This window comes from Lagenorhynchus albirostris, chromosome 11 (assembly GCF_949774975.1).
Source record: "Lagenorhynchus albirostris chromosome 11, mLagAlb1.1, whole genome shotgun sequence".
NCBI lineage: Eukaryota > Metazoa > Chordata > Mammalia > Artiodactyla > Delphinidae > Lagenorhynchus > Lagenorhynchus albirostris.
The window spans coordinates 33769144-33796785 of NC_083105.1; the positions used below are offsets into that span (position 1 = coordinate 33769144).

The following is a 27642-nucleotide window of genomic DNA, read 5'->3' on the forward strand; positions in this document are numbered from 1 at the left end:
GACCCACAAGTTATACACATTTTTACCACCCATTATCCCATTGGTTCCAACTTAGCCGTTCCTATGACAAGAGATGCTGAAAATGTAATCTTTAAGTGGATGTCCCGTGTACCCAGGAAAAAGGATTTTCAACCAGAAGAGCTTTCCAGAAAAGAGGTTTCAGCAACTGTTTTTTGTTTCTGGAGCAGAAACAAGTTGGATATAAGAATAACAAAAAGGCCAATATGACTGGAGGGGAATGAGTGAAATTAAACAGAGAAGTAAACCAATGCTGCAGCATTTCAGGCTTTTTAAGACAGAATTTGGATTTAATCCAAAATGCAAGGGAAAGACACTGTGGAATTTTGAGGAGAGACGCATGGCATAATCTAATTAATATTTTTAAAAATTTTATTCCTCTATGAGGATATAGATGAATAAGACGATAAGAATAAAGCAGCTGGGAAGAAACTGTCACAGTCCCGGGGGGGAGGAAAATGTGTGGATTAGGGCAGTAGTGGTGGATATGGCAAGAAGCAGACAGATTTGAGATGTTTTTGGAAAGCAAAGCCAACAAGAGTTCTTAACAGATGAAATGGCAGGTTCGTATTAAAGAGAGGAGTTAAGAATTACTACTAGATTTTTGGCCTGAGCAGTTGGTGGGACCGTTCACTGACATGGGGAAATAAAGGAGTAAACCTCAGAAGAGAAGAGACAGTTCCTCTGTTGAAATGTAAGCGAGTAAGGCATAAATGCAAGGGAATTGTTACATTCAGTGGTAGGGAAATATGGTTTTCTTCTTATTGCTTTGTATTTTGGGTGAGATCATTAGAAAGTCATCTGACGAATGTCAGGAGAATGATGAGTGTTGCAATTTAGGGAAGAAGAGAAGATATAAAACAACCATTAGTGAGAACTGGAGGCAAAATTTATCATGCAAACAGAGTAGGAATATTGGGCAGTACTAAGGACCCTCTTGAGATTTGCGATCACAAATTTTAAGCGTGACACTTCAACAGTTTGGGTGCTTTTCTCCAGCTATGTTCAGCTTCTCGGGTCAGGTCACAATCAGGGGGAGATTTCAGTTTAACTGATGGTGTTCCCACAGGCTACTATAATGTAGAAGGACAGGAAATTGAGTGTAATAAGGGAGTGATTTTAATTTTACACGATAGAATCTAAGCCAAGTAAAGTGCAAAGTGAGGGCATGATTAGAAGGTGAAGAGTGAAAAGAAGTGGGGACAATGTATTAGATGGAATCATAAATGTTAGAGAGTGATAGATTATGTGAACTGGAGAGAGAAGATGACGTGTAGAGAGCAGAGTGCTTGAAATCGAGATTTTTGGAGAGGTTGAATTTATTGGGAGTGAGAAGTACTATGGAAGGACCATGGAAGTGATGGGATGAGGTGAAATGGATATAATGTTTATTATTGGAAGTGAAGATGTCAGGGACTGAGAAGGGAGATTATGGAGCGATCTTGCACGTGTATGTGGAAGTCCTCAAGGATAATGAATGAAGCAAGTAAAAAGGAGATCAGCAGTTGTTCAAAACACAGAGGGTTAGCATATGAAACTGTGTTATGCTCTGTAGTTTGTGAAGAAGAAAGGAAAACCAGTAGGAAAGTGGCCAGAAGAACTGTTAAATTTAGTGTGTTATTAATCTATTCCAGGTACCGTTGTAAGCATTTTACACCATATCAGACTACTTTACCGTCCTCCAGACCGCGCATTTAGTAGCTGAGGAAACAGAGAGGTTAAATAAATTGTCCAAGATTACTAGTGAACAGTGAAGCTGAATCTGGGCCTTCTGACTCCAGAGTAGACACTCTTAATCACTATGGAGTAGTTTCCTTCTTAGGATCAGTGCCTTGAGCACTATTTTTTTTTTTTTTTTTTTTTGCGGTATGTGGGCCTCTCACTGCCGTGGCCTCTCCCGCCGCGGAGCACAGGCTCTGGACACGCAGGCTCAGCAGCCATGGCTCACGGGCCCAGCCGCTTCGCGGCACGTGGGATCTTCCCGGACCGGGGCATGAACCCGCGTCCCCTGCATCGGCAGGCAGACTCCCAACCACTGCGCCACCAGGGAAGCCCTTGAGCACTATTTAATGTTGAAGCTGTTAGGACTATAAAAGATGGTAGGGAGGTAGTTGTGAGAAGTCATGGTTTTATCAGAAAAACTCAGAGATTGGTGAGCTACACTTAAATCCTACCAAGTGGGGTTTAGCCTGGGGGAGGGGGCGATCTCATCTAAAGGCCATAGAGTTCTCAAAACTCCTTAATTCCAGAATAAGTCAAATCCTGATATCTTCCTTCATAGATGACTATGGGACTAGGATGCAACCTGTAAAGAGAGGTCCTCCTAGGCCCCCTGTCAGAGCAGGAGTCTAGGAGGCCACTGCTAATGGTGGGGTGGAAGGGCTGTGAGGGCTTATGAGACTGTAAGTACAGTGTTTAAGGAAATTCATGAGGAGTTATTTCAAATATGCCTTTTGCCTCAGAAATGTTCTCCTAAGTGGGAAAAATATTAGTCACATAAATTCCTCAGTGAGGTTAAAAATAAAGCTATCATTTACTGGATGTGAGGGGAAAATGTCAATAAAGGGTAACTCTTCTAATGATAGTAAATCTGCAAAGAAACATGGTTCTGATGGCTTGTTGTTTTTTTTGTTAGCTATTAAGTTTATTTAACAGAAAAACAAATTCAGTTGAAGATCATTCATTAAGATAAGCAGAATTAACAATAATTCATTAAACATTCTTTGAAGATGGTCCTATTTTACTACTATTACCTTCCCCATATCTGAGAGATTCATGAGTAAGTCTTGGAAGAGAGCACGTATTTCTTTTAATTTGATAAAACATTCAGTCAGATAATAAAACAGGTGCTATTATTTTGTTTTGGGTTAATGACATGTAAGCTAGACTTTGCCATAAGACTCTGTTCTAATCTCTTATAATTTGGTTTAGAATGTCAAACATTTTGACTGTTTCAACAACCCATTAAGTGCTTTGCAAAATGACAAAACGTTCTATATATGACTTAATTAATATCTACTCCAGTTATACACAACACATCATGCTCAAGACCTAGATTTATTTGAAAACATTTAGTCCAATTTATATTAATGCAGAAAAATCACATCTAATAAACCACAATTGTAGCAGAGACAAAATAATTGTGTTCTGTCATATTTCCACACAAATATAATTTGATATTTAATTAAAGGATGGTAAATCACAATCACATGTAAATAAAATATCCTCTCAGTAGTAGTAAGAACCTCTTTTGAGAATGTAGGGTCTTCTGGGTTTATTCTCATACAGCTGCCGTTTCAGAATGTAAGGAATTTTTCTCTTTATAACTTCTTCCTTTTCATTTCTGTCATTTCCAGTATCAAGAACCTCTTCCTGAATCAACTGCAAGATAGACCGAATATGAATGAAACATACATGCATAAAGTCTTCCATTTCAGAGTATTTGTCTACATTTTATCTCATTTGCTATTCAGACAGTAAGATATATGTGGATGAGATGTAAGCAGTTCACAACAATTAAATGTTTTGCCCAAGAACAGGTGGCTATCAAGTGGCTGAGACAGGATGAGAACATGATTTTTCTGATTCTCTGTTCTGTGCTCTTAGTTCATCAGGCCAGCCTTTAAAATTTGCTTTCTATATTTGTCAAGGCCATATATTAATACCTCCAAATGAAGGAACACACTTAATATAATTTTGAGTATTTTTCTTTAATTTATGGTAGACCAAAAGATGGAAATATATCATAAATCACAACAAATACAAAGTTTTGAATCTAGTAAACCAGGTTTGGCCTCAAAGGTCAATAGAATTTTATATTCAATTAAGTTAATTACTGATTTGACTTGAAAGCCATTCTAAAGATCTATTTCTCAGTCAAAGAGAGAGGAATGCTTGTTCTGCTTACTTGTTCAGCTGTTGTAGAAATTAACATATGTGAAAGCTCTGTTTAAATGGTAAAGATCTTTAGATTGTGCTGTTTAATAGTTAATCATTAAAAGCAAGTTCACATTCAAAAACTCAAGGGAGTTAATCTCTATGTAGAATCTTGTCTAATACCTCATCAAATATGCTGCATTCTAAAATTAGTTCCAAACACTTTTTCTGATAGCACTGTTCTGATTCAAATGTTCCACTGGCATAAAATATTTAGGAACTCTTTCCAGAGTTTTGCACATGATTTACACAAAATTTTTTTTAAAATCAACGCTCAGGGTAAGAACTGTATTCATATCTGTGAATGTCTTCTAAACTTTGGGGTGACTGTAACTAATACTGACAGGAGAGTAAGTTTTTAATCATAACCCGTATGCATTGAATCGTATCACAAGTATTTTATTTCAACCCACAGCTGTTCAATTTCATAGAAGGAAAAACAGCTACTGTCAGACAATCTAGTTTCTTAATCTTTTGTTTCTCTGTACACATAGTCTGTAATTGTACTACACTCTGAATAATACTATCATTTTATTTTAAATCACTCAACAACATTTAAAATAGCAAAAGTTTTAATCTTATGTGCACCTGATTTGTCTGTATTATAGTTTATTGAGGGGTTTTTTTTTTCCTGGATAAACAGCACATAATTGATATTTCCCTATGTTAAAATTAGTATTTTTTAAGTTTTATTGATGTAATATTTTAAAGAGAAAATCATTTAGCTGGAATTGGAATTAAGGGATAAACAGTCCAGCAAGAAAAATTAAAACTAGATTTTTTTTTAATCTGGAAAATATCATTTTGTTTACAAGTTAGAATAAACACTAGAAGTTCTGCATTTCATTTCCTCTTTTCCACAGGGTATCTCTGTGACAGTGTGTTATAGAGATTGTTATATTAGCAGGAAAGGCATCCTCAGACCCTCAGATCCCCCGTGTTGGTATAAGCCCAGAATATGAAACATGAAGTAAATTTCTCTTAGGGGTTAATCTGAAAGAAATATTTCCCTTGTCGGGAAAATTTTAAAATTTTCTTCTTATTTTTTCTTAAAGCATTTTCATTTCTCTTTTCTCTTCCAAAAATTTCCAAACCAAAGGTGGTGAGTCACCAGTGTAGTATTTAATAGAACCGATTCATCCAGTCCTTTGTGGTAGTTCTGGATAATGAAATTGGGCTGTACTAGCCATAGTGGACCTCGTTTAGCTTCTAAGGATGATTGAAATCCACAATCCACACATTCAATTAAAATAGAAATATGCATATATCCTTATCATTCTGGTTTTATTTGCCTAATATATTCAAATAAAACTGGAAACTTTTGTGTTCTGTGTTTGTTTATAAATAAACACACATGACTTATGTGTTTCTAAGAAAACATTTTGAGTTTCCTAAATTTCTTAGGCATGCCACCACCACCACCAAAAACTGCCTAACCATGCCATCCACAATAAAAGCATATGTACCAAATCTGTCCTAAGACAGATCCCCCTTTTAAGACCAAAGAAAAGATATTTTGCTAAACTCCAAATATTTGCAGGACACTTTGAAGATCTGAAGGAATGTTAACCTCAACACATGGTTTATTCTTCCTTAATATTTGTAATTCTTCCTGTTATGATAATGATCAGGATTAAAAAAATCAGTACAAATGACAGTTAACTAGTATAACCACAATCATATTCGTATTTTGTTTTTGTTTACCTCCCAGTGTTGAAAGGCCCTGCTGTGACAGATTTTTCGGAGCTGGTATATTGTCAGCATTGCTTCCAAGCTAAAGCCATCTAAGGTAGTTGGAAATTTCCTTCTTGTAATAAGCTCCTCCTCAGGAAACTCTCCTGTTTCCTCGGCTTGGCTGTTCTGGTTATTTATAAGACTGCACACATTCAGCAGGCTCATTTTCCAAGAGGGAACACTTGCTTTACTGATCTGAAATGTAGAAAGAAATAGTTAATGCAATTAAAATTTGTGTTGTAAGAGTTAGAAATCAATTTCTATTGTGCTAAGCCATTACCTTTTAAGACCTAATTGTTAGTCTAGCCAAATAAAAACACTGTTATTAATTAGTAACTTCATATCACAAAGTTGAATAGTGTCGATACTTCATATCCTCTATTTGCCAAATGCAATAAAGTTAATACACATAAACACACACATACATGAGCAAAGCAAGAAAGAAAATAGAAATTACAGTAAGTAGAAATACATAAATATATATGTATATATCACAGGTGAAAATATTAAAAATATCACTCTCTCCTTATTACACTTCAGTTTAGTGTCTAATGGAACAGCGGCCAAGGTGATACTAATAGATTTGGATAATTACAGTAGTGTGAGACCACGAATCTATTCCACACATTAATAGTTGTCACAGGTAGCATCACAGATGATCAATTTATTTATTTGAAAATTATAATATTTTCTAAAATATCCTTTTCTAATAAGATCTTGTCTGAAACCATTATTACCATAATTAACAACTTTCTCATTTGCCAATTTTTGGAGAAACTAAGTGTGAAATAACTTATAAAACTTAACAAGCATCTCAAAGGGCATAGATGAAGAAAAGCATAAATTTTTTCTAAAGAACATAAAAAAAGCTTTTTTGAATGACCACAAAGCTGTGATGAGAAGATTCAAAAATATTAGTATCAATTTTATTGGTGTCAATTCTCTGTGAATTATTCTCCAAATGCAATGCAATTCCAAATCAAAGTTCCAATTTGGAAAATATGGGAAGACTGGAAGTTTAGAGGAAGGAGTGTACCAAAACAATTATGAAGTTAATTTGGAAGTATGAATATGTGAGAACTAAGAAGACTTAGAAAAATAAAAAGGTAATGAGGAAGGACTTACTCTACCAGATATTAAAATGTATCTTAAAGCTGCAGTAATCAAAGAGTGAATTAATAGAACAAGCATAAATATAAAACTCAACAAAAGAGAATATAATGTCCAAAATTTGATCCAAGTAAATATGATTGAAGAGCATTATAGCAAAGTTTGCATTTGAAGTCCTTGGGACAGTTGGCTATGGGGAAATCTGGATTTAGATCTAGTTATAACTTTTATTGACATATTATAGTCTAACAATATCCAGATGGGTTAAATATGAGTAAAAATAAAAATATGTAAATATATAGAATTTATTTTATAAATTTGGAAAAATATTGTTAAGCAAATATCCAAACCAGAATCCATAAAGGAAAAGATAATTTATAATACATAAATGTGTAAATTATCTCTCAAAAATTAACAGCCTGAACTAAAATCAAAAGCAAGACATACTGTAAAAGCTGCCACAAAATGTTAATATACCTAACAGAGGTGGAGCTCTTCCAAAAGAAACTGGTGAATGCCCCAATTAAAAAACAAACAAACAAAACAAAACAAGAACAAAAAAACACTTAAAAAGTGTTCAACCTCAGATAAATAATATGAGCAGACAAGTCACAGAATCGCTATCAAAGAAGAAATATGCAACAGAAATATGTGGAATGATGTTCAACTTGGCTACTATCAGATCAGAAGACCCTAAAAAGTATAAGTACACTTGATGTACTTATGAGGATATGGAGAAACAGACACTTTCTCTTCTAAATATTTGTTGGTCTGAGTATATATTGGTATAATTTCTTGAAAGGTGTTTTGGCAATATGTATAAAAATTGTAAAATGTGCATACCCTTTGATTAAGACTTTACCTTAGGGACATGCAAATCTGTGAGTACAAAAATATTCACTATAATGTTTTCAAACAGTTTGGAAATACATTCAACTATGCCCCTCGAATGTGATTATCAGCCTGTTCTTGAATTTTTCTGCTATGGGAAACTTAGAGGCAGCATGCTCCACTGTGTGGCAGCAACACCTTATGTCTTGTCAATTAATGGGATAGTACAATTTTACATTCGGAAAGCTCTTTAGAGATCATCTGATTGAGTGTTTTCCTTAGAACACTAGCTCTGTACTCACTGTTTTTAAAAAGGAGTTCCACTGTCAAGAGAATTGGAAAACTTGAGTTTAAAGGAAGTTTAAAGGAAATTTAAAGGCTTCTTGAGCTTTTTACTTGCAAATATTCATTGTAACGTTTCAATGGTGCTAACATAATATCCAATGCTCCCCAAACTAATTGATCATATAATGCTTTATTCATAAAGTATCTGTCAGGACTTGTGTTGTCTGATTATTTTTTTGGATGAGGAAACTGAGTAAAGCATTTTGTTCTCTTCTGCCAGTTAAAACAGTCACTGCATCACTCACTAGTATACTATTTAATATCACCTTAGCCCCTGTCATACTTTGGAAGCACCGCAGAGAGGGCACTTTTGACCATAGGATGTCTAAATAGACATGTATTTAAGAACATTTCTTATAAGGTTTAAATAGTTCACTCAAGAAAATGACAAAGACTCTGTCTTTGATGAAATCTGAGTTAGGATCCTCTGAGCCCTCTTCTTGACGAAGTCCCAACCTTGGGCTCTGTCCTTGGTCTACTTAGTCCAGTTTTAGCAAGAATCCTTCTGAGTCAAGTTAGCAAAAATGCCCCACCATTGATACTTGATCATCCTAGGATTCTATTGAGTTGTCTAACAAGAATTCTCCTAGATTTAGAGTTTCCTTAGTAATTTTCCATACAATGATCCACCCCAACCCTGTTCCTTGGCTGTAAGTCCACACTTGTCCTTGTTGTGCTTGGAGTTAAGCCTGATCTTTGCAAAACCATAGTTCCTCTTGAATAAAGTCTTCCTTGCTACCTTTAACAAGTGTCATGAATAATTTTCTTTAACAATAAACATTCTTATTTATTAAATTATTTTACGTAAATGTCTATAATAGACCTAAGCCTATAGATAAGAAATTTAGAATATTGTCTTCTCTTGCTTTTAAAATGAGGAAAACAAGAATATTTGTGGTTCTTACTTAGCATTATTTGATTAAACTCCTAATACTGAATAAGATCCTGGTCAAATTTTGGTTTCCTTAATTAAATGGGACCTAATCTATATTACTAGTCGTCACTATCTATAATACACTGAAATCAAATGTATTACAAGCATTTGAATTGGTGAATTCATGGTGAATTCAAGTATTTCACCTAAGTAAAAATAAAGTCATCTGTGGTGGAGCCCTGAAGTTCTTACAGCTGAATACAAAAGGTAAGGGCTAGTAATAAATCCTAGATTCTTATTGTTAGTACATAAATATTTATTAAACTCTTACTGTATTCAAGGCATTGAATTTGATCACAGAAAATTACATCATTCCAGCAGCTTTTTGAGAGCCTAAAGAAAACATATTCTTTTCTTCAAAGTTCTCTTTCTTAATAAAACTATACCAAAGCACTACCACTGGTAATAAAGAGAATTGTATTGTGAGAACTAATTTCTTTATCTTCCCCTTCTCTTCAAGCTTTGGAATCTCTCTTGGCTTTCTGTTGCTTAAGAGTATTTCTACATTAGTATTTCAATGTCTAAATAATTTTACTTTAAAAATTGAAATTACCTTTAGAGTGGAAAGAAGATAACTGAAGCTTTCTGAAGCTTTTAATAATGGAGTTATACCAATATCAAATACTATTCTTTCAAAATTTTAGATACAGTATATTGGTTAAAATGGTCAAAAGTTTAGACTTTTCATTTGCATAGAACACTACACACACCAAAAACTAATTGAATCACAGAGAAATAAGTGATAGTAGTTTTATAAAAAATAAGAAATGAGCTTTATGTTCCCATCCTAGCAGCAAAATTGGGATAATTATGCTTCTGGGTGCTTCCTCATCATAGTCTGTATTTTACTTATTTCAAGTAAAAAAGGAGGCAATGGGATTCAATTTTTCTTCCATGATCTGTTTTAGAGATATATCCCATGACTGAATGAAAGCAGTATATGTTATTCTGTCTATACTTTGGCTACGTATTTCTCTTAAGAATAAAACTAAACCACTTCATATACTGAAATTGTTTTTCCCTTGCGGCATCTTGGCCAGGGAAGGAATCATAACCTCTACTCACACATTTTTGCAAAGTAGCTGGCAATCCCCACACCATATCACATTTTGGAGATTATTTAGGACCTTTATTTATCTACATAAACTTGAAATCATAGAGGTAAAATCTCTACCAAGACACTAAGGCATACTAATCTGTTCCATGTTTCAAAACAGACTATTAACTTCACTTGTCTTCCTATTTATGAGTTGAAGCGATTATAGCCATTGCTATTCTGATTGAGTATTAAACAAAGGATCCATTATCTTAAGGTTAAATGTATTTGTTCACTGAGTTTTAATGACTAAATGAAATTTGATCATTCTTGATAGGAAACCCACCAAATTATGGTAGAATTTGGTTTCAATGTGTTCAACTTTTGTAGATCTGGGCAATTGTGGAAATATATAGGTACTTAAATTTTCCCCAAATGCCTTTTAAGGACCATAGTAGAAAACGTCTTTGTTAGCTCTGAGATAACAGTGACCCACATTCTCATACAAACACAGAAATGGCTATTACCCCTTCACACCCACTATTGAACACAATTCTACTTCTATGCTAGGGGTTGTTGCACCTGGAACATGCTCATCCAATTAGGGAAGAGGCAGGAGGAGTCCTGAGCATTTACTTTCTTCCCACAGCGCCTGTGGAATCCTCAGCATTACAACAGTGATTGCACCGGGTGACTGCCTCACCTCAAGATATGTTCTTCTTTGAGAAACATCTTTTGGTTGGGAACCCTGTTCTCCAACTCTACATTTAGATACACACTGATTAACTCACTCCGGGTAAATCAAGATTGTGTGGTAGTGTGGTAATTGGGTATATTCTAATTGAGTTTTATTCCTAGGTACAGGCTGGAATCTAAAAACCTTGCTTTCAAGACCCCAAGAGAGGAATAATAAGGTCCAGTACAAAGTTTCACCTGATTCAATAAAAACAATAAGCAGGTACCAATAACACTTCTGTTATGAGGAGAATTTAAATCCAGGTGTGGACTTAATGTAAATGTCTAGGAGATCATAAACTCCAACCCCAACGTTTAAAAATAAGGAAACAAAGGCAAGCAATGTTAACTAATCCCCTTGCTTAAGATCAAATAGTTCATAAGTCACAGCTGCGGGATTAGATCTCAAGGCTTCTGTTTGCCAGTCTATTGCTCTTTACTCTCTACCACATTTCTTTCATGGGTTTCGTGAACTTTAATTCTTAATTTAGGAACTCCACTTCATTCTCCCCAATAGTACAAGAAAGGCAAAAATATCACTTAATTTTCATTTATGTATTTATCTTGAGGCCAATATACCTTTCATCATACACAATATGACTGGAATGGAAAGAGGAGTTTTAAAAATACATTTGCATGTCCACATAAATAATATGTGACTACTTAATTAAATTTGCAGTATAGTGATTGATACACTATACAGTATCAATACAGCTTCTTTCCCTGTCACATCAACACCCTTAAGTCCTTTGAACTTAAGGAAAAGTTTCCCCATAAAGGAAATGCCTCCCAATGAACTTTTCAGTCTCAATGGGAAGTTATTACTATAGGAAAAGGACACCATGTTTATAATGAGAGTTCATATGTTTTTCAGTCCTTGGTTTAAAAAAAAGAAAAAGTTACCTTTGATGTATGCATATTGGTCAATAAATCTGCTTCTAACGCTTTCATTTCCTCTTCTGAATCTGAGTAAAATCAAAACCACATGTTTACTGTATAATCACGTATCATGTAATTATATTATAACCTAGAGATTTAAGATTAGCCTCAAAAAACTTTGTCTTAGAAGTTTATTGTCTTTGCTATGTATTCATTCTCCTTAGAATAACATTTGGAAAAAAAACAATTATAGTTTTACTTTAGGCTAACAGAATAGAATAATAGAAGCACTTTTAAGAAAATAAACACAGGATTTTATGCCAGGAGAGCTATTGATGATTTGGAGTTGTTTAATCACTGAATCTCATTATTTAAAAAAAAACCCTGATTATATGATAAAATAAAGATTTAATCAAAAATGCTGGATAATTTTTACTGGAAATAGTTTACATATACAGAATATATATGTATTGATATTTTAAAAACAACATAATGAAAAGGTATGTATAAGACATTTTTTCAATATAAAAACAAAGGAAATTGCTTGCTGATAATTTTAGAATAAGAAAGACACTGAGATTTGTTTAATTTGAGATGCTATTTTACAAAACACACTTTGAAAGATTTGTTTCTCTACTTTAAACAAGGATTTAGAATCACGTGTACTTAGCAATTTTTTCACAGGCTATTAAGGAAATTGTTTAAGCAAAAGTGGAGTTGTCCATCAATACATGTACAAGAGTGTGGAAAATGGATTTCTGATGTTTTTTTAGAATATTCTTTCCAGTTTCCAATAATGAATATTTCACAGAGAAGAAAAATTTAGAAATTACTGTAAGGTAATAGAAATAAAGTTATAGAACACTATACTGAGTTAATTCATGAAATCATAGCAGGAGTTTGAATTAAACACTTCAGTGTCATATTTATGATATAACAGTATAAAACAGGCTAAATATTTTTGCTGCATTTATCCCTTGTTTTTTTTCACCTTGATGTGATCATTCAATTATTTTCCAACATTAATTAGAGCATATGGCAATCACTATAATATTTCATATTACTCTTTTAAGTTTAAATCTTATTTTCAAGGTGACCTATTGATAGATATTTGACAAAGTATGGTTTCATCTTAATTATCACATGCAAAATACTCTACAGGGAAATAATTTTTATCAATATAAGAATGACAATTTTCCAGTTACATTCTGTATCAACTTAAATGACATGCAAAAAAATAGTTAAATTAATAATACATCTATTTGTCACACAGAAAAGTTATATAAAATGTATTCTTAAAAGAGCTTGGTATTTTGTGTATTTTTCTAGAAATAATTTTCTACAAATAATGCTTTATTCATTTATTCATTAAACATCAATTTTCACTTTGTTATCTTAACATACACACAATTAAGAAAATAATATTTGAGAGGGAGAAGCCACCATGTCCTAAGAGAGTGAATGAGGAAGAGATAAAACATTTCAAATGCAATCAGTTTTAATTATGGGTTTGCACTTTGACAGGCACCACTCCTGTACTTCTCATTAGAGAGTGACCAGCTTGATTTGTTTCACATGTTTTTTTTTTCTGGTGGTTACATTGCAAAGGGGAACATGAAGTGTTTCATTGAAATCCCTTTTATTACCTTGCAGATTTAAAAAGGAAAAAGAAATCTTTCAGTTCTTGTAATCATAAAACAGAGAAAGAAAGTATCCAGCTTCTATCACTAAAAAGGAAATCCAGAATAAGGGAGAAACTCTTCTCCCTGGATACATTAACGTTAAGTGGCAACACACAGTAAAAATGGAAAAAGAAATCACTTCAGGGAGTTGTGAAATGCAGCTGAGCTTACCTGAGCACAGACTCCAGGAGCTGAAAGCCAGGAGTATCATGCACACCAGTTGGATTTTCATTCCTGCCATCATCTTCTTGAGCCTTCTAGCAAGCCCAGTCCATAAACGTCAGAGACAGGCTGAAGGGGGCTCTCTAGTGCTTCCTCTTGCCTCCAGCTGAGTTTGGAAGTGACTGAACTATGAGAGATGCTTTGACCATTCCCTATGTATATATATATATATATGTATATATATATATATATATATATATATATGCAGGGGATGATGTCATGAGTATACAGGGATTATCTCTTCAGGATGTGCCCTTCATTTCCATCCCTCCCCTCCACTCCCCACTTCCTCCTCCCTTTCTTCTTTGTCCCCCCTCTCCCCCCCCCGGCACCTCTCCCCCACTTCTGAACCTCCAGTAACAGCGACATCTTCCCTAATTGACACTGCTGCTCCAGATTTCCGGCACGCAGGAGTCATTCAAAAGCAATTCCATACAGAGCATACTGGAAAAGAACTTCCAGTACCATTCTTTCCCCATTGCCTCTTATTCTCTGACTCTAAGAAGTTGTCATTTTGATTTTGTGAAGCATGAGATCTGTTATTTCTAATATAATCAAAATCTCCAGGATGAATGCCTAAAATCAGTAATTCTTTAGGTTTGGAAGTTCTTAAAGAGTCAGGATTCTTTTCTGATAACCCATACTTTTGAACAAGTGTTTTGTGGTTTCAGGACTGATAAGGTCTTAGACAATACATGCTAGAAAAAGAAAGCAAGTGGAAGATAAGCAGAAAATCAGTTATAATATTGGGTTAAACAAAAGAATTTAGAGAAAGGAGAGAGAATCAATTTTAAGAAAAGAGACTAGTAGCTCTAAGCAATAGGGTATTATTTCCTAACAAATTGAAAAGTCAATTTTAAGTAACTGAAAGGTTGACTGAGTTACGTATGCTGATTTATGGTGGAGTGTCTTAGAAAGACAATTTCATGTTTACAAAACCCAACTATAATTTATTTGTTAGCAGGCAGAAATATGTATTATTGTATCACTGATTGCTGTTTTCCGATACTTTCCTCGTTTTCTGTCTGCATCGCTCTGCTCCTTTAGATTCATTCTTGCTGCCCCATCCTATTCAGTCTATAATCCCCTTTTCACTGGTTTTCGCCATTGTATCAGATTTCTTCCCCTGTGATAGTGATAAAGATGAGACTGTACTTCTGGAACGGAGACAATCTTAAATAACCACCGTCCACCAGTCGCATTCTTAAGACCGCATCTTCACATATTTCATGAGTTACAATGACACTCATTCCCTCTCCCGGGTTCTCAGAAGAAAATGGCTCAAAATGTCTTTTGGAGTGAAGTTTTCTTCTTGCATTAAGTATTTCAGGATACATGGCATGACTGGAAAAGATGGTGCTGTTAAAAATGTGAATATTTGATGGTAAATGTGTCTGAGACTTGTTCACTTCTTAAACATATCAACCAGATAGTAACAATCGAGAAAAGAAGTCTGGATTGATTTCCACAGAGTTGATTTATATCATATGGTATATGTCTACGGAATTGACTTCTCCATTTTATCCTACACCTAAGAAGAGGGACTAATTCCAAACATGTAATAATAATTTAAAATAGCAAGGAGTCATTCATGTAACTTAATGTTTAGGAATTTAACAATGGCTGATATTTTTTACTTCTTTTAGTTTGTTTTACAGACTTACATACTACACAGCATTGAACACAACTCACTTGAGGAAAGTTTTATATGTAAAGGGTAATTAATCGGCAAAGAAATTTGAAATATGTACTCGATTTTTGCCTTTATGCCACTAGGGGGCGCAATAGATGTTTAAAAGGATTTTTATTTTCACTTGACTGATCACATCAGAATTCTGAGCATTATGCTTTCTTCTCATGATCAGAGCATCTTTGTGACAGAATCCTTTCAAAGCCACTTTAATGAAGAAGTCAAGAAATTATATATTCTTTGCATGATATTTAAATTAGTTGTTTTGTGAGCTTTTGACATGCAAATACAAAGAACAATCTTTTAAAATGTGTGATAGCAGCCTAATGGTAAAAAGAAAGTGTGAGTCCTATTTTTCTCAACTGACTTCTTTCATACATGAAGCTCAGGGAAATGTTGACAAAATTTATTCTTAATTAATTAGGAAGAAAGGGGGAGAATTAATAGTGGGAATTCATGTTGTTTTAAATATATCACTTCATTAGCTGTCAATGTAGAAATGATAAGCCTGAAAGAATTGGGGGAAATGTGTTAGCAAATGTCAAATAATTGAAAATCAGATAGATGCTATACACTACTTTTTCTTTTGGGAGAAAAAGAAGATGTGTAACTTTTATGGTAAAATTATGATATAGATAAACTTTATTTGACCTCTAAATGGTATTTTTAAAAACATCTGTTACACCTTTGCTTTTCAGCTCCAATGCCTTCGAGCTATAGAAAAGCCAATTAAACAATTTGTTTTAAGAGACAGTAAGTTACGTGTGGATATTTGCCTTTAAACGTATTTCAGGAAGTACTTCAATGATGCCTTTTATGCAGGATTTCAGGCACCTTTCTATGGAGATGGGTGAAATATCTTTATTCTAAAGCCTTTATGCCTAAAATCCTTCTAATTTTTATTTAGCTCTTAAAATACTAATGAAGAGTTTGAACATTACCCTTGGACAATCTTCACGTGTTGGCCTTCTAGCTTGCGGTCACCATGAAGCAGCTAACTCTGAATAGGTTTTATCTTTTTATCTATCTAAATAGGTTTATCTGGGTACCTGTAGGTTACATTTCTACTGTAGGTAGATTTCTGAGCTTCTACTGTGACTTAAATCAAACTTTTGCTAGCTAATTACTTAAAAATATCAACAGAGATGCCTGAAAGATTGGCAATTAGAAAGAGTGGTCTGTAAACATTTAATTTGGAGATGGGAAAGTTCAAAAACTATTTGATAAATAGTGTGTCTTCAGTTTCAGATGATTTCTTCCTGTACCTTCGGAGTCTTCATCATCCCATTTATATACAGCTTCCTGGACGCGCCCATCTTTTTATACCGTAATCCCCAAAACTTACCCTGTGGTGTTTCTACCATCTGGAATCTGCCCTCCTTCTTCCCTTTGACCGCTCTGTCTCTCACTTTCTGACTTATCTTTAATTTTTAAAAGATTCTATTTTAGGCCTATTCAAGGTGAACCTTTCCAAGTTTGAATCCTAAAAGTTTAATCTACTTCTACTCTTCCCAGTTTCTGCTAGCCGTTTGTGGTAAACTGAAGGGGAGCAGAATGCGCCACCCCAAATTATGCCTCTTTGGCATATTGATTACTTGAGCTGGTTATTTTTAAGACACAGCCAAGGCAAGAGAAGCTCTGAAAACAGAGTAGAAGTTACCCTTTTATAAGGGACCTTTACGTTAATAAGGGGAATCTCTGTTTGAAAGGGTATCTCCCTCACTATACTACACCTGGAAGAGAAGGATGACTAAATCTCTGAAAACTCACCTCAGTGGAGAAGGCTCGGACTCTGGTTTACTGTGCTTTGCCTGATCATCTCCCATTAACAGGCCTTCCCCAAGCCCCTCCCCAAAATCTTTCTTTTGTCTTTAGCTAAAGATGGTGTTTAAGGTGGTGGGTTGGACCATTTTGGGGAACCACTCCGTTTTCCTGGGTATCTCCCATGGATACAGGAAGGGTACCTGGTATTAAACTTCTGTTTTTTGTTTGTTTGTTTTTATTTTTGGCTGCGTTGGGTCTTCGTTGCTGTACATGGGCTTTCTCTAGTGGTGGCGAGCGGGGGCTACTCTTTGTCGCGGTGCACAGGCTTCTCATTGCGATGGCTCCTCTTGTTGCGGAGCATGGGCTCTAGATGCATGAGCTTCAGTATTTGTGGCATGTGGGCTCAGTAGTTGTGGCTCACGGGCTTAGTTGCTCCACAGCATGTGGGATCTTCCCAAACAAGGGCTCGAACCCGTGTCCCCTGCATTGGCAGGCAGATTCTTAACCACTGCACCACCAGGGAAACCCTAAACTCTGTTTTTAACTGTTAATCAGTTACTACGGTGGCAATGGTGGTGCAGTCTCAACCAAGAACCTAGAAAGGCAGAGGGAAAATTATTTTTCCTCCCCTACATCTGTAAACTTCTAGAAGGAAAGGATGCTCACACATCATTATATATCCTCTTCTTCCAAGGCTTACAGACTGTAAGTGCTCAATACATATTCACTAGGTTGAATTGAAAAGCTGATTATTTAAAATTTCTGACTTGTTTTTCCATGTTTCCATTTGTAACATTCCTTTCAGCTACATCTCTACTTTAATTTCAATTACTAAAAACTCTTTTGTTATCACTAATCTTAATATTTGATATGAGACTTTAAGTCAGTTTTCTGAGACTTTGCTCTAGTCATTCTTTTCCTCCCTGACTGGGGAAGTCAACATTAAAGATATTTAAGAAAGCACCCTGGGATCATGTGCGTTCACCAGTTGAGTGCTTAGGATAACTTGCACATTTACTCCATTCCTCTAAATGAGTCTCTGGTTTGGAACTGTGACTGTGATTCATCTGAACAAACAATGATGCCAATCTCTTTGTAAACTCAATTGATTTTTCTGTTCAATTAAGGTCCATTTTCTAGACATACAGACAGTTATATGCATGCACAGACCCACACCCACATATACTATCTTACACACAAAATGCATATAATCCTGTCCTTGGAGAGTTAGGTAAATGTAAACCAAATGTCCAATTTTCCAATCTATGTGTAATCATGCTTTGCCCATAATCTCTATAAATTCCCAGCTCATTTCCCTTTGGCTCTTCCTGTCTCTGCTCTCGCATCTGTATAGGTAATTAATTCGGAAAAATTGATGATGGATTTCTGTAGTCAAAGCATATTTTGCAACTTAAACTCCAATTATAACACAAGCTTTGCCTGGGATTCACATGTTAACGGGTTGCCATATTTAACTAAGGATATTCCATATTGTAGGTACTGCTGATCTCACTTATAATCTTGTTTCTCATGTCAAAGAAAAATATCGATATGTCCATGAAATCACTCACCGCTATGTGTATTGCTCAAGTAATTGTCCTTCTAAGCCTCCTTTTTGAGTAAGACCAAAATGAAAGCATTACAGGAGAAGTCCTTAACAATTTTCAACTTTTATTTTTCTTAGTTTTACAAATTAGAGTGTAACTATTTAGAGTAAAAAATGAGTTTTTTTTTAAAGAAAAGCTTCTGCTTTTTTTTTATTGTTACAAAATCTAAGAAAATTTCTGTACCACCTGTAATACACAAAATAGAACAAATGTACTTGAGCTACCATTTACCAGAAGCAGATTCAGTGAAATACTGTATTTTTTCCTTATCTGAAGAAGATATTAGATGCTGAACTTGGAACATAACGGTTTATATTATTAGTCTTGGTCCTTGGTCTTATTATTTTTTCAATTTAGATTCTTTCCCTGCTGATCTTGTTAAATCTTATGGCTGTGGATCCTATCTATTCCCTAGTAACCCCTCAATTTTCATCTCTGACTACTCAGATTGCATATCCAATCACATCCACAGCAGCTCTACTTGGAGGATCATTAGGTAACCTTACTGTCCAAAATAAAACTTTTTTTTATTTGAGGTAAGGAGAAACTTTATTCAAAACAATTATTGCAAGGAAGGTAGGAGGACTATTGCAATAGGGAGATTGCTCCAATCATAGATAGGTCATAAGATCTGCAAGTATCTCCTAAACCAGTAACTTTAATACAGTGTGAGAGGTACTGGAATAGCACACACCTAAGAAAGAGGCCTAGGACAGAGATGAAGGGGTGGTTAATTCTGCTGCTAGAGAAAGGTACAGAGTGATGGGAACAAGTGAATTGTGTCTTGAAAAGCAAGAAGTCATCCTCAGAATTAACAGTGGCTTAATTGAGGGCTTACCGCAGCCCTGTTATGATAAATTGCTTTCTGCATGATCTCATTTATTCCTCACCAAACTGTAAGTTGGGTATCAATACATTTCTGCTGAATTTGGACTAAAGGGTCTTCTGAGCAAAGTGCAGAGACACTGAGGCAGGAGGATGGCAGCTTTGGGAGCCGGCAGAGGAGCAGGGAGGGGGAAACGCCGAAGCTGCAGAGGTTCCTTCTCAAGCTCTTCTTTAGCCAATGCTCCCTGAGTCGTTGACTCCAAAGGAATCGTGGGTACACTGCTCATTCATTTGTGTGTCTATTCGAGGGTCTTCTGTGAGCCCCGCATGGTACTAGGTGCCAAGGCTACAACCAGTGGGCAAGACAGCATGGTCCCTACCACCCATCGTGGAGCTTATATTCTGGTCAGTTCCATCCCAGCATGGTAAAGACAAATAAGAGGGTGCTGGGAGCGACTCCTGGTTCTGCAGGATGAAGGGGGCTTACTGGAGGACCTCAAGCTCAGGGTAGCTGAGCACCATCAGGGACGCACAGGTGTTGACATTGTCGCCCTTCACAAAGGACGTGTCCACGCCCCTGACCCTCTGCCGGCCCGAGAAGGTGGGTCCCACTGCCACCACTCCATGTCCAGGTCCACAACAAGGGCCTTCAGCGGGGCTTGCTCCTGTTTCCAGAGTGACAGGGGTTCCTCCGGTGGTCATGGTGCGGCCCCAAGCACCCATAATAAAACCTTCGATTCCTTCCAACACTTTTCTAAAAATATCATCTTCCCCTAGTGCTCCCCATTTCAGTTACTAGCACCATCATTCACTGGGTTGCATAGATCAAATAGCTGGCAGCCGTTTACAACTTTTTTCCCTCTCCCCTACCACTTCCAAGGGTGGAAACTCCCTAGGGTGCAGGTCTGCCAGCAAAATAGATTCCAAGCCCAAGTACTTTTCCTTACTCCATCATCACCATCCAGGTCCAAGCCATCATCCTACTATCACCATGCAGGTCTAAGCCATCATCACCTGCCTGAGCTGCAGCAAGAGTAACGTGAATAGTATCCTTACCAGCAGACTCGGTCCCTTTCAATGTAGTCACCACACAGAGAAGTTTTTTGTTTTTTAATGTAAATCAATTCTTACTACTCTCTGTGTAAAACCCCTAAAGGTTTCCTATTGTACTTAGAACAAATTCCTGACTGTGGTCTGTATTACCCTGAGGGGGCCTCTGCCTCCCTCTCAGCTGTCATATCCTACCACTCTCCCCTTCTGTCTGTTTCAAGCATACTGGTCTTCTGGCTTTTTCCTAAACATGCCAACCTTTCTCCTCAGAGATCGTCAATGAATGTTGTAATTACATTATTGTTCAGCAAATACTCATCCCCTGCCTCTCCCCAGAGTGGGTAGAATATACTTCCCCACTCTCGATCATGATTTTGGCCATGAGGCTTGCTTTAGCTAATGGGATGTTGGCAGACATAAGGAAAACAAAGACTCGATATGAGTTTGCAGCTTCTGGCTCGCCCTCTTCCTCTTCTGCCATTGCCAGAAGAAGGATGTTTCCTGGGTGGTCCCCAAATGAGAAGAAACGTGAAGCACAGTTGAACTAGCCAACTTGCAAAACTGCAGTGTGAAGGAGAGCTTCCTGAGCTGAAGGCAGAATCACCCTGGCTAACTCACAGATATATGAAGAGAATTAAGTTATTTGTCTTAAGTAACTGAGTTTTAGGGTAGTTTGTTATGCAGCATTTTTGTGGCAATGGTTGACTGATATAACTGTCTATTTTAAAACCTATCCCACTGCTACTTCATTCAATCTCTATAGTCTTTATTTGTCCACTTATTTTTGTCTTTTGTGAATAAAAGCAGGAATGTTTTTGTTTTTTGGTCTTATTTCTTATATTCTCAGAACACGAAACAATGCTTCTCCATAGTAAGGACTCAGTAAATATTGTTAACTGGATGAATTAATGAACTAGGGAAATTCTAAGCACCCTTCCCTGATAGTTTTAGGGTGGCTATTTCTCCTTCACCTCTCACAAAGACATTTTCATTCTCCAAACTGTGAACAATGAAACACAGGAAGTAAATCTCTTCTGGAGAGATTTTTAGCCAAATGGTATAAGAGAATGCTTCCTTTCAAGAGAGTCTTGAATGGTATTTTTGACTGCAACTGACATTTTGTAAGTTATCATTAAGGAAGAGTGGGAGTATGGTGGTCCTACAGGCACTGTGTTGATGTTTCCAACGTGGTGAGCCAATGTGTACAGAAAGAATAAGGAGGGGCAAGTTGTTAGAGGCAGAGGACTAGAGTCAACAATATAGCATTCTGAGTCTAGAAACATCCACCGTAACCAATACCACAGGCCTCAGAGCAATCTAAAGATTAAACTTGAAATTAATTTATTGAAACCCTACTCTATGACAGGCAACGTGCCGGATTAATTTGATTTCATGTAACATAGCATACTATGAAGCAGGATTTGCAGAATGATATCATTCTCATTGTGTTGGTTAAAAAAATAATAAAGCCATAGAGAGTTTAAATAAGGATAAGGGGACTTATTAAGTAGAGCTTAGATAGGACTGAACAGCTTTCATTTCTAAAGCAACAGCTAATCTTTGTAATATTAATACCGGATCCAAGCACAAGTCAAAAACAAATCTTGTGTTAACATGCTGTAGAAAATACTATGCCAAATAAAGGACAGGCTAATATTTTTAACCTAAAAGTACATTTAGTAAAAAGTCAGATTGGACTCTATTTTCAAGTTGATTCTAATTCAACAACTTATCCTTGTTTCCCTCCCTTTCCAGGTTTAGGTGTGCTACACATATTAAACAAATGAATAAACTTAAAAAAAACCCTCAGACTCCTTATTATAAGGGCTATGTAGAACCTAAATGGATCTGGATGCATTGAATTGTTTTAACTGGGTTAGTAAATTTGAAAGTATGAAAGAGGAATCAAGAAGTTAATTGAGGTTGCAACCCGTGGAGAGTTGTAGTGAGTGATCTGAAAAGAAGAACCCTTCCCACTTTGTACTCTGGGTGGAGGCACTAGTATGTATAGAATAAAAATACCAGACAAGCACTGTTGGGGTACTAGGCCATATTTCAATGTCATCCTAATTCATGACGCCAAAGAATGTCGGAACTGAAAAGGTCCGTTATGGAAAAACCAGTCTTATATTATGCTTTAATTTTACAGAGGAGGGAACACAGACCTAGATACTCTAAGGGGGTTACAAATTTCCTCCACCTTCCTGCCCTTAATCACATTGGTTCTGAGTGCTCAGAGTCTAACCTCACTTCTTATCCCAGAGGAAGGTAATTCTTCAGTATCAGTCAAGCAATTTTGAGAAATTAATTTATCTTCTGTGAGTCTCTCTATTATAGTATAGCATCCCCACAACAAGCTGGAAAACATCCAATGGGTATTAGTCACTATAAAATGGACTTTCCTTTTGGACAGGTCTCTGCTTTTTGTCTTTTTCTCTTATATAATATCTTGCTTTGGGCATTATCAGGTTTTGTTGCTATCTTTTAGTAAACACAAATCCCTTAGCTCCTAAATCATAGACTCCTTACTCATATGATCTTTTGTCCCCCCTTCACTGTGCAATATCACCTTTTTTCCTATGTCTTCTCTGGACCTGAATTCAGATAAACGTGGTCATCAATTAGGTATCCATACTCAAACACTTACAGAGACAAGCAGGTAACATGTCCTGTTTAAGTCCTGTTTAAGGGGACCATCTGCTTGACACTGAGCTTCAGATGATTTTTCTGCATGTGGGAACATAGGCCCAACACGGCAAATCTTCCAATTTTCAGTATTTTCCAGAAATTCAGATTTTTATGGAAATGTCACAATCTTTAAATGCAAATATTTACTTCAATTTTCTCTTTTGCAATACCAAGCGGACAAAATGAAATGTCTATGTACTGAACTCAGCCTCGAGATCCACCATTCTGCTAATCCCTGGTATAAGTCTTATTCTGATAACTTTCTACCTGTGGCTTTAGACTTTAATTCTCTGGTCTCTATCATCATCTATAAAATAAAAATAATTACTATCTAAAAGATGGTATGCATATATCACAAAATGTGTATGTAATACATACTCAATAAATCTTAACTTGTGCATCTGATTATAAGTTACACACACTCTTTCCATTTATTCTTTTTTTATAAATTTATTTATTTTATTATTTTATTTTATTTATTTATTGTTTTTGGTTGTGTTGGGTCTTTGTTGCTGTGCGTGGGCTTTTCTCTGGTCGAAGCAAGTGGGGGCTACTCTTTGTTGCAGTGTGCGGGCTTCTCGCAATGGCTTCTCTTGTTGCGGAGCATGGCTCTAGGAGTGTGGACTTCAGTAGTTGTGGCATGTGGGCTCAGTAGTTGTGGCCCACGGACTTAGTTGCTTCGCGACATGTGGGATCTTCCCGGACCAGGGCTCAAACCCATGTCCCCTGCATTGGCAGGCAGATTCTTAACCACTGTGCCACTAGGGAAGCCCTTCATTTATTATTTCTCCTGACTTTCTACTTTGTATTCACATACTTTAATCTTTTAAAAATCATTCCAGTTCTTTCCCTCTTTTGTTTTAATGGTAGTCCAATATATAACTTTTGTCCTCCTGTGGCTTGTTTTTTTTTTGCGGTACGCGGGCCTCTCACTGTTGTGGCCTCTCCCATTGCGGAGCACAGGCTCCGGACGCGCAGGCTCAGCGGCCATGGCTCACGGGCCCAGCCGCTCCGCGGCATGTGGGATCTTCCCGGACCAGGGCACGATCCCTTGTCCCCTGCATCGGCAGGCGGACTCTCAACCACTGCACCACCACCAGGGAAGCCCTGTGGCTTGTTTTTAATTGAGGTATAGTTTACATACAGTGAAAGGCATAGATCCTAAATGTAAAGGTTGATGAGTTTTGACAAAAGTTTGAACTTGTGTTACTCAAAACCCAATAAAGATGAAGATTGTTTCCTTCATACCAGAAAATTTTCTCATACACATCCCCAGTAAATTTCTGTGACATCACAGGTAAACACTTAATTTTGCCTATTTTTGATCTTCATATAAAGGTAATCAAACATTATGTACTTTTTGGTGAGTGTCTGCTGTTCCTAGTTTGCTGTAAGTTTTTATCATGAATGGGTGCTCAATTTTGTCAAGTACTTTCCCACATCTATTAAGATATCATATGAATTTTTCTCTTTCTTTCTATTAATGTGATGAGTATTTGTACTCATTTTTTAAAATAATAAACCAACATTTTGTTACTGGGATGAACCTTGCTATGTCTTGTCATATTATCCTTTTTATATATTGTTGTATGTGTTTTGCTAGTGCTTTGTTAAGGATTTTTGCATATCTTTTCATGAGAGATAGTGTTCTGTAGCTTTTCTTTTCTTGGAGTATACTTGACTGATTTTGGTATCGGGATTATTCTGGTCTCATAAAATGAAGTGGGGAGTGATCTTCCCTCTTATATCTTCTGAAAAATTTGTATAAGATTGGTACTATTGTTTTAACTTTGGTTAGAATCTATCAGAGAAAACACTTTGGCCTGGTGAGAAATTTAAATTTTGAAATTCTTTTATTTTTAAACAAATCTACTTCTATTTATATGTTCTATTTTTTTCCCACCAGTCTAATTTTATCTAAACTAATCATGGAAGATGACATATGCTTATTTTGATGTGGGTCTGCAAGATTCTGAGGGGGTATCACAGACTATTTAAGGCATGGATAACCAACAGTTTAAATGAACATAAATGCTAAGACCAACACTTCCCAATAATTGTCTTTCATCATGATCATTATAGGAAGTTGTCTACTAATTCTGACAACGTGATCCCAATACCAGTTTGAGATGCTGCCTCAGTATTTCACGGTTCTTAAATGTGTATATGCAACCCGATTGAATTTTCCTTGTTTTAGTGATTAGTGCCCTTCAATGAATCTTACTAAATTATCTAAGTTATCAGACTTATTCATATACCTTTTTTAGTATCAATAATATTTCTTTATTATTGTTTTATTGCTTGGAGGCTCTACAGCAACATTCTCTTTTTCATTGTTGATCTTATTTGTGTTTTTCTTTTTTCTTGATCAATTTTGTTAGATATTTTTCATTTTTATTCAACTTTTCAAAAAAGCAACTTTGGGCCTTAATTTTTTCCATCATTTGTTCTTTATTTTATTGATTTTCAGTCTTACCGTTATTGTTTCCTTTCACTTACTTTTGGTTTAAATTATTCTTCCTTTTCTTTCTTTTTAAGGTTAGGCTGAGGACGTTAATTTCAGACCTCTTCTTTTTTTCAAATATAAACATTTAAATACATAAATCTTATCAGATCGTGGTTTTAGCTGTTTTTCACTAATTCTGATTAAGTTGTATTTTCATTACCATTCATTTAAAAACATTTTCTAATTTCCTTGTTGATTTTTCTTTGATTCACAGAGTGCTGGATCCCACCTGATGAGTTCCTGATTTTGTAGATCAGGTTGGTGTCAGAGAATCAGCATTTCCAACGAGTTCCCAGGTGATGCTAAGGCTGCTGTTCTGCGGACCAGATTGGAGGGACCACTGCTCTCAGGCACAGTTCTTATTCTCAAGGGGTGGCCTTTCTGAAGATTCTTCACTCTAGCAGTTTGGAAATCCGATTTCTTCTAGCATCTGGCTACTTCCAGAATCTCTGTTCTGCTCTCATTCTCCCAACAATTATTCTCTGCCTGGTGTGTGGAGTCAAGTCTTGTACATCATTGCCATGTGTTTGTTTAGTCAGATATCTGGAGGGGCCACTATGCAGATTTCTGAGGCTCCTCTGTGCAACTCCCTCATCTCTGCTACCCTGTGCCATGGAAGACAGCAGCCTCAGCAGCAACAAAATAGAATCGCTGTTTTCTTTGGCCGGCAGGTTTGCTGCCTTCTTTGGAGGCTCTTCATCCCTGTGCAGCAGTTTGAGACGTTCCCAGGCAGAAAACCAGAGTAAATGTGGGACTCAGCTCAGGAGTTATCGTTCTTTCAGGAATTATAGTTACATGCTGTGTTTTTTCCAAAGCCTGAAAAGAGTTGTTTCATATATTTTATCCTATTTTGTTGATTTTTATGTCAGGAAGATAAACCTGATATTCATTACTCTGCTGTGTCCAGAACTGACTGTGTATATACCTCATTCCTGCAATCCCTTACCCTCAAATGAATGAAAGATGTTCTCTCAAATAGCTAGTTGCTTTTCCTTTCTTCCACTTCTCATTTTCCACTCTCCAACTCCTGCTCCAATTGTAAAAGACACAGCACAATATTCAATACTTGGAACTCAACTAAAAGGGACCATCAATGAACCAGAAGTAATTCTCTAAGTAACACTTCGATTGAAACAAGGTAAATGGCAACAAACAACCTGATGCAAAGCAATCTGTTTTTCGATTGTTGATTCATTTCAAATTCATTCATTCAATCACTTATATTTATTGAACATTGACTTTTTGTCAAACACTGTGCTAAAGATTGGGAATTAAACAATGAGTAAGAGAGACATAATTTTTTTTATTACAGTTTTAAGACAGAAAGTCTGAAAGAAAAATCTCACGGTGAAAAAAAGAACATTCCAACTGCCTAGATGCCAAGAGTTCTCTTTGGTTGGTGTCTGTCTTCGTGAATTCACCATGGTTTAGGATCCAGAAAAATAATCATGTCTTAGTTCTAGATATAATCAAATCCTAGGCAACTTAATTCACGATAACTGAACTTACCGAGAGTAAAGTACTTTAATCAGAATAGCAATCTCTTAATTTATACTAAGGTCTCTAACTACCCCAGTGTCTGCTCTTACACCCTCAGACCAAGGCATTCTTTCATTTTACACAAGTCTATTATAATCAGCAATTGCTTTGTGAGAATGAAATCAGCACAAAGATTAAATGATAAGAATGGTTTCTGGCACCAGTCTCTGGTAATCTAATACTTCACCTCCACAGTAATAATAGCTAATATTTATTCAGCCATTACTTTCTCACAGCATTTCAGTGTGGTACATACAGTTATAATCCCTGTTTTACAAATAGAGGTACTGTGTCACAGAAAGATTGAGTACCTAGTAAGTGGTAGAGCTGGGATTCAAACACATGGAGTCTGGCGCAAGACCCCAAGTCCTCAACTGCTCTGCTACAGGGCAATACAGAGTCCAATATATCAAGATCTGATATATTGATTCTTGGGATGGGCAGTACCTGTATTGAGGACACATTTCTTTCTTTCTACTTTTCTGTGTTTCAGTGGCTGGCTACTGTCTCT

General features: G+C 36.2%; 1 protein-coding gene across 1 annotated transcript in view; it reads right to left on the reverse strand.

Annotated features, from left to right (window-relative positions):
• Window positions 1-2760: 2760 nt before the first annotated feature.
• NTS (neurotensin) overlaps window positions 2761-27642 on the reverse strand; it is a 400777-nt gene continuing 375895 nt past the window's right edge. Inside the window, exons 3-6 of the mRNA XM_060165523.1 lie at window positions 13412-13568; window positions 11583-11644; window positions 5659-5883; window positions 2761-3399 (exon numbers count right to left, since the gene is read on the reverse strand). Of these exons, the coding sequence (XP_060021506.1) occupies window positions 3247-3399; window positions 5659-5883; window positions 11583-11644; window positions 13412-13484 (513 nt within the window). The 5' untranslated portion in view covers window positions 13485-13568 and the 3' untranslated portion in view covers window positions 2761-3246. The remainder of the gene's footprint in view (window positions 3400-5658; window positions 5884-11582; window positions 11645-13411; window positions 13569-27642) is intronic.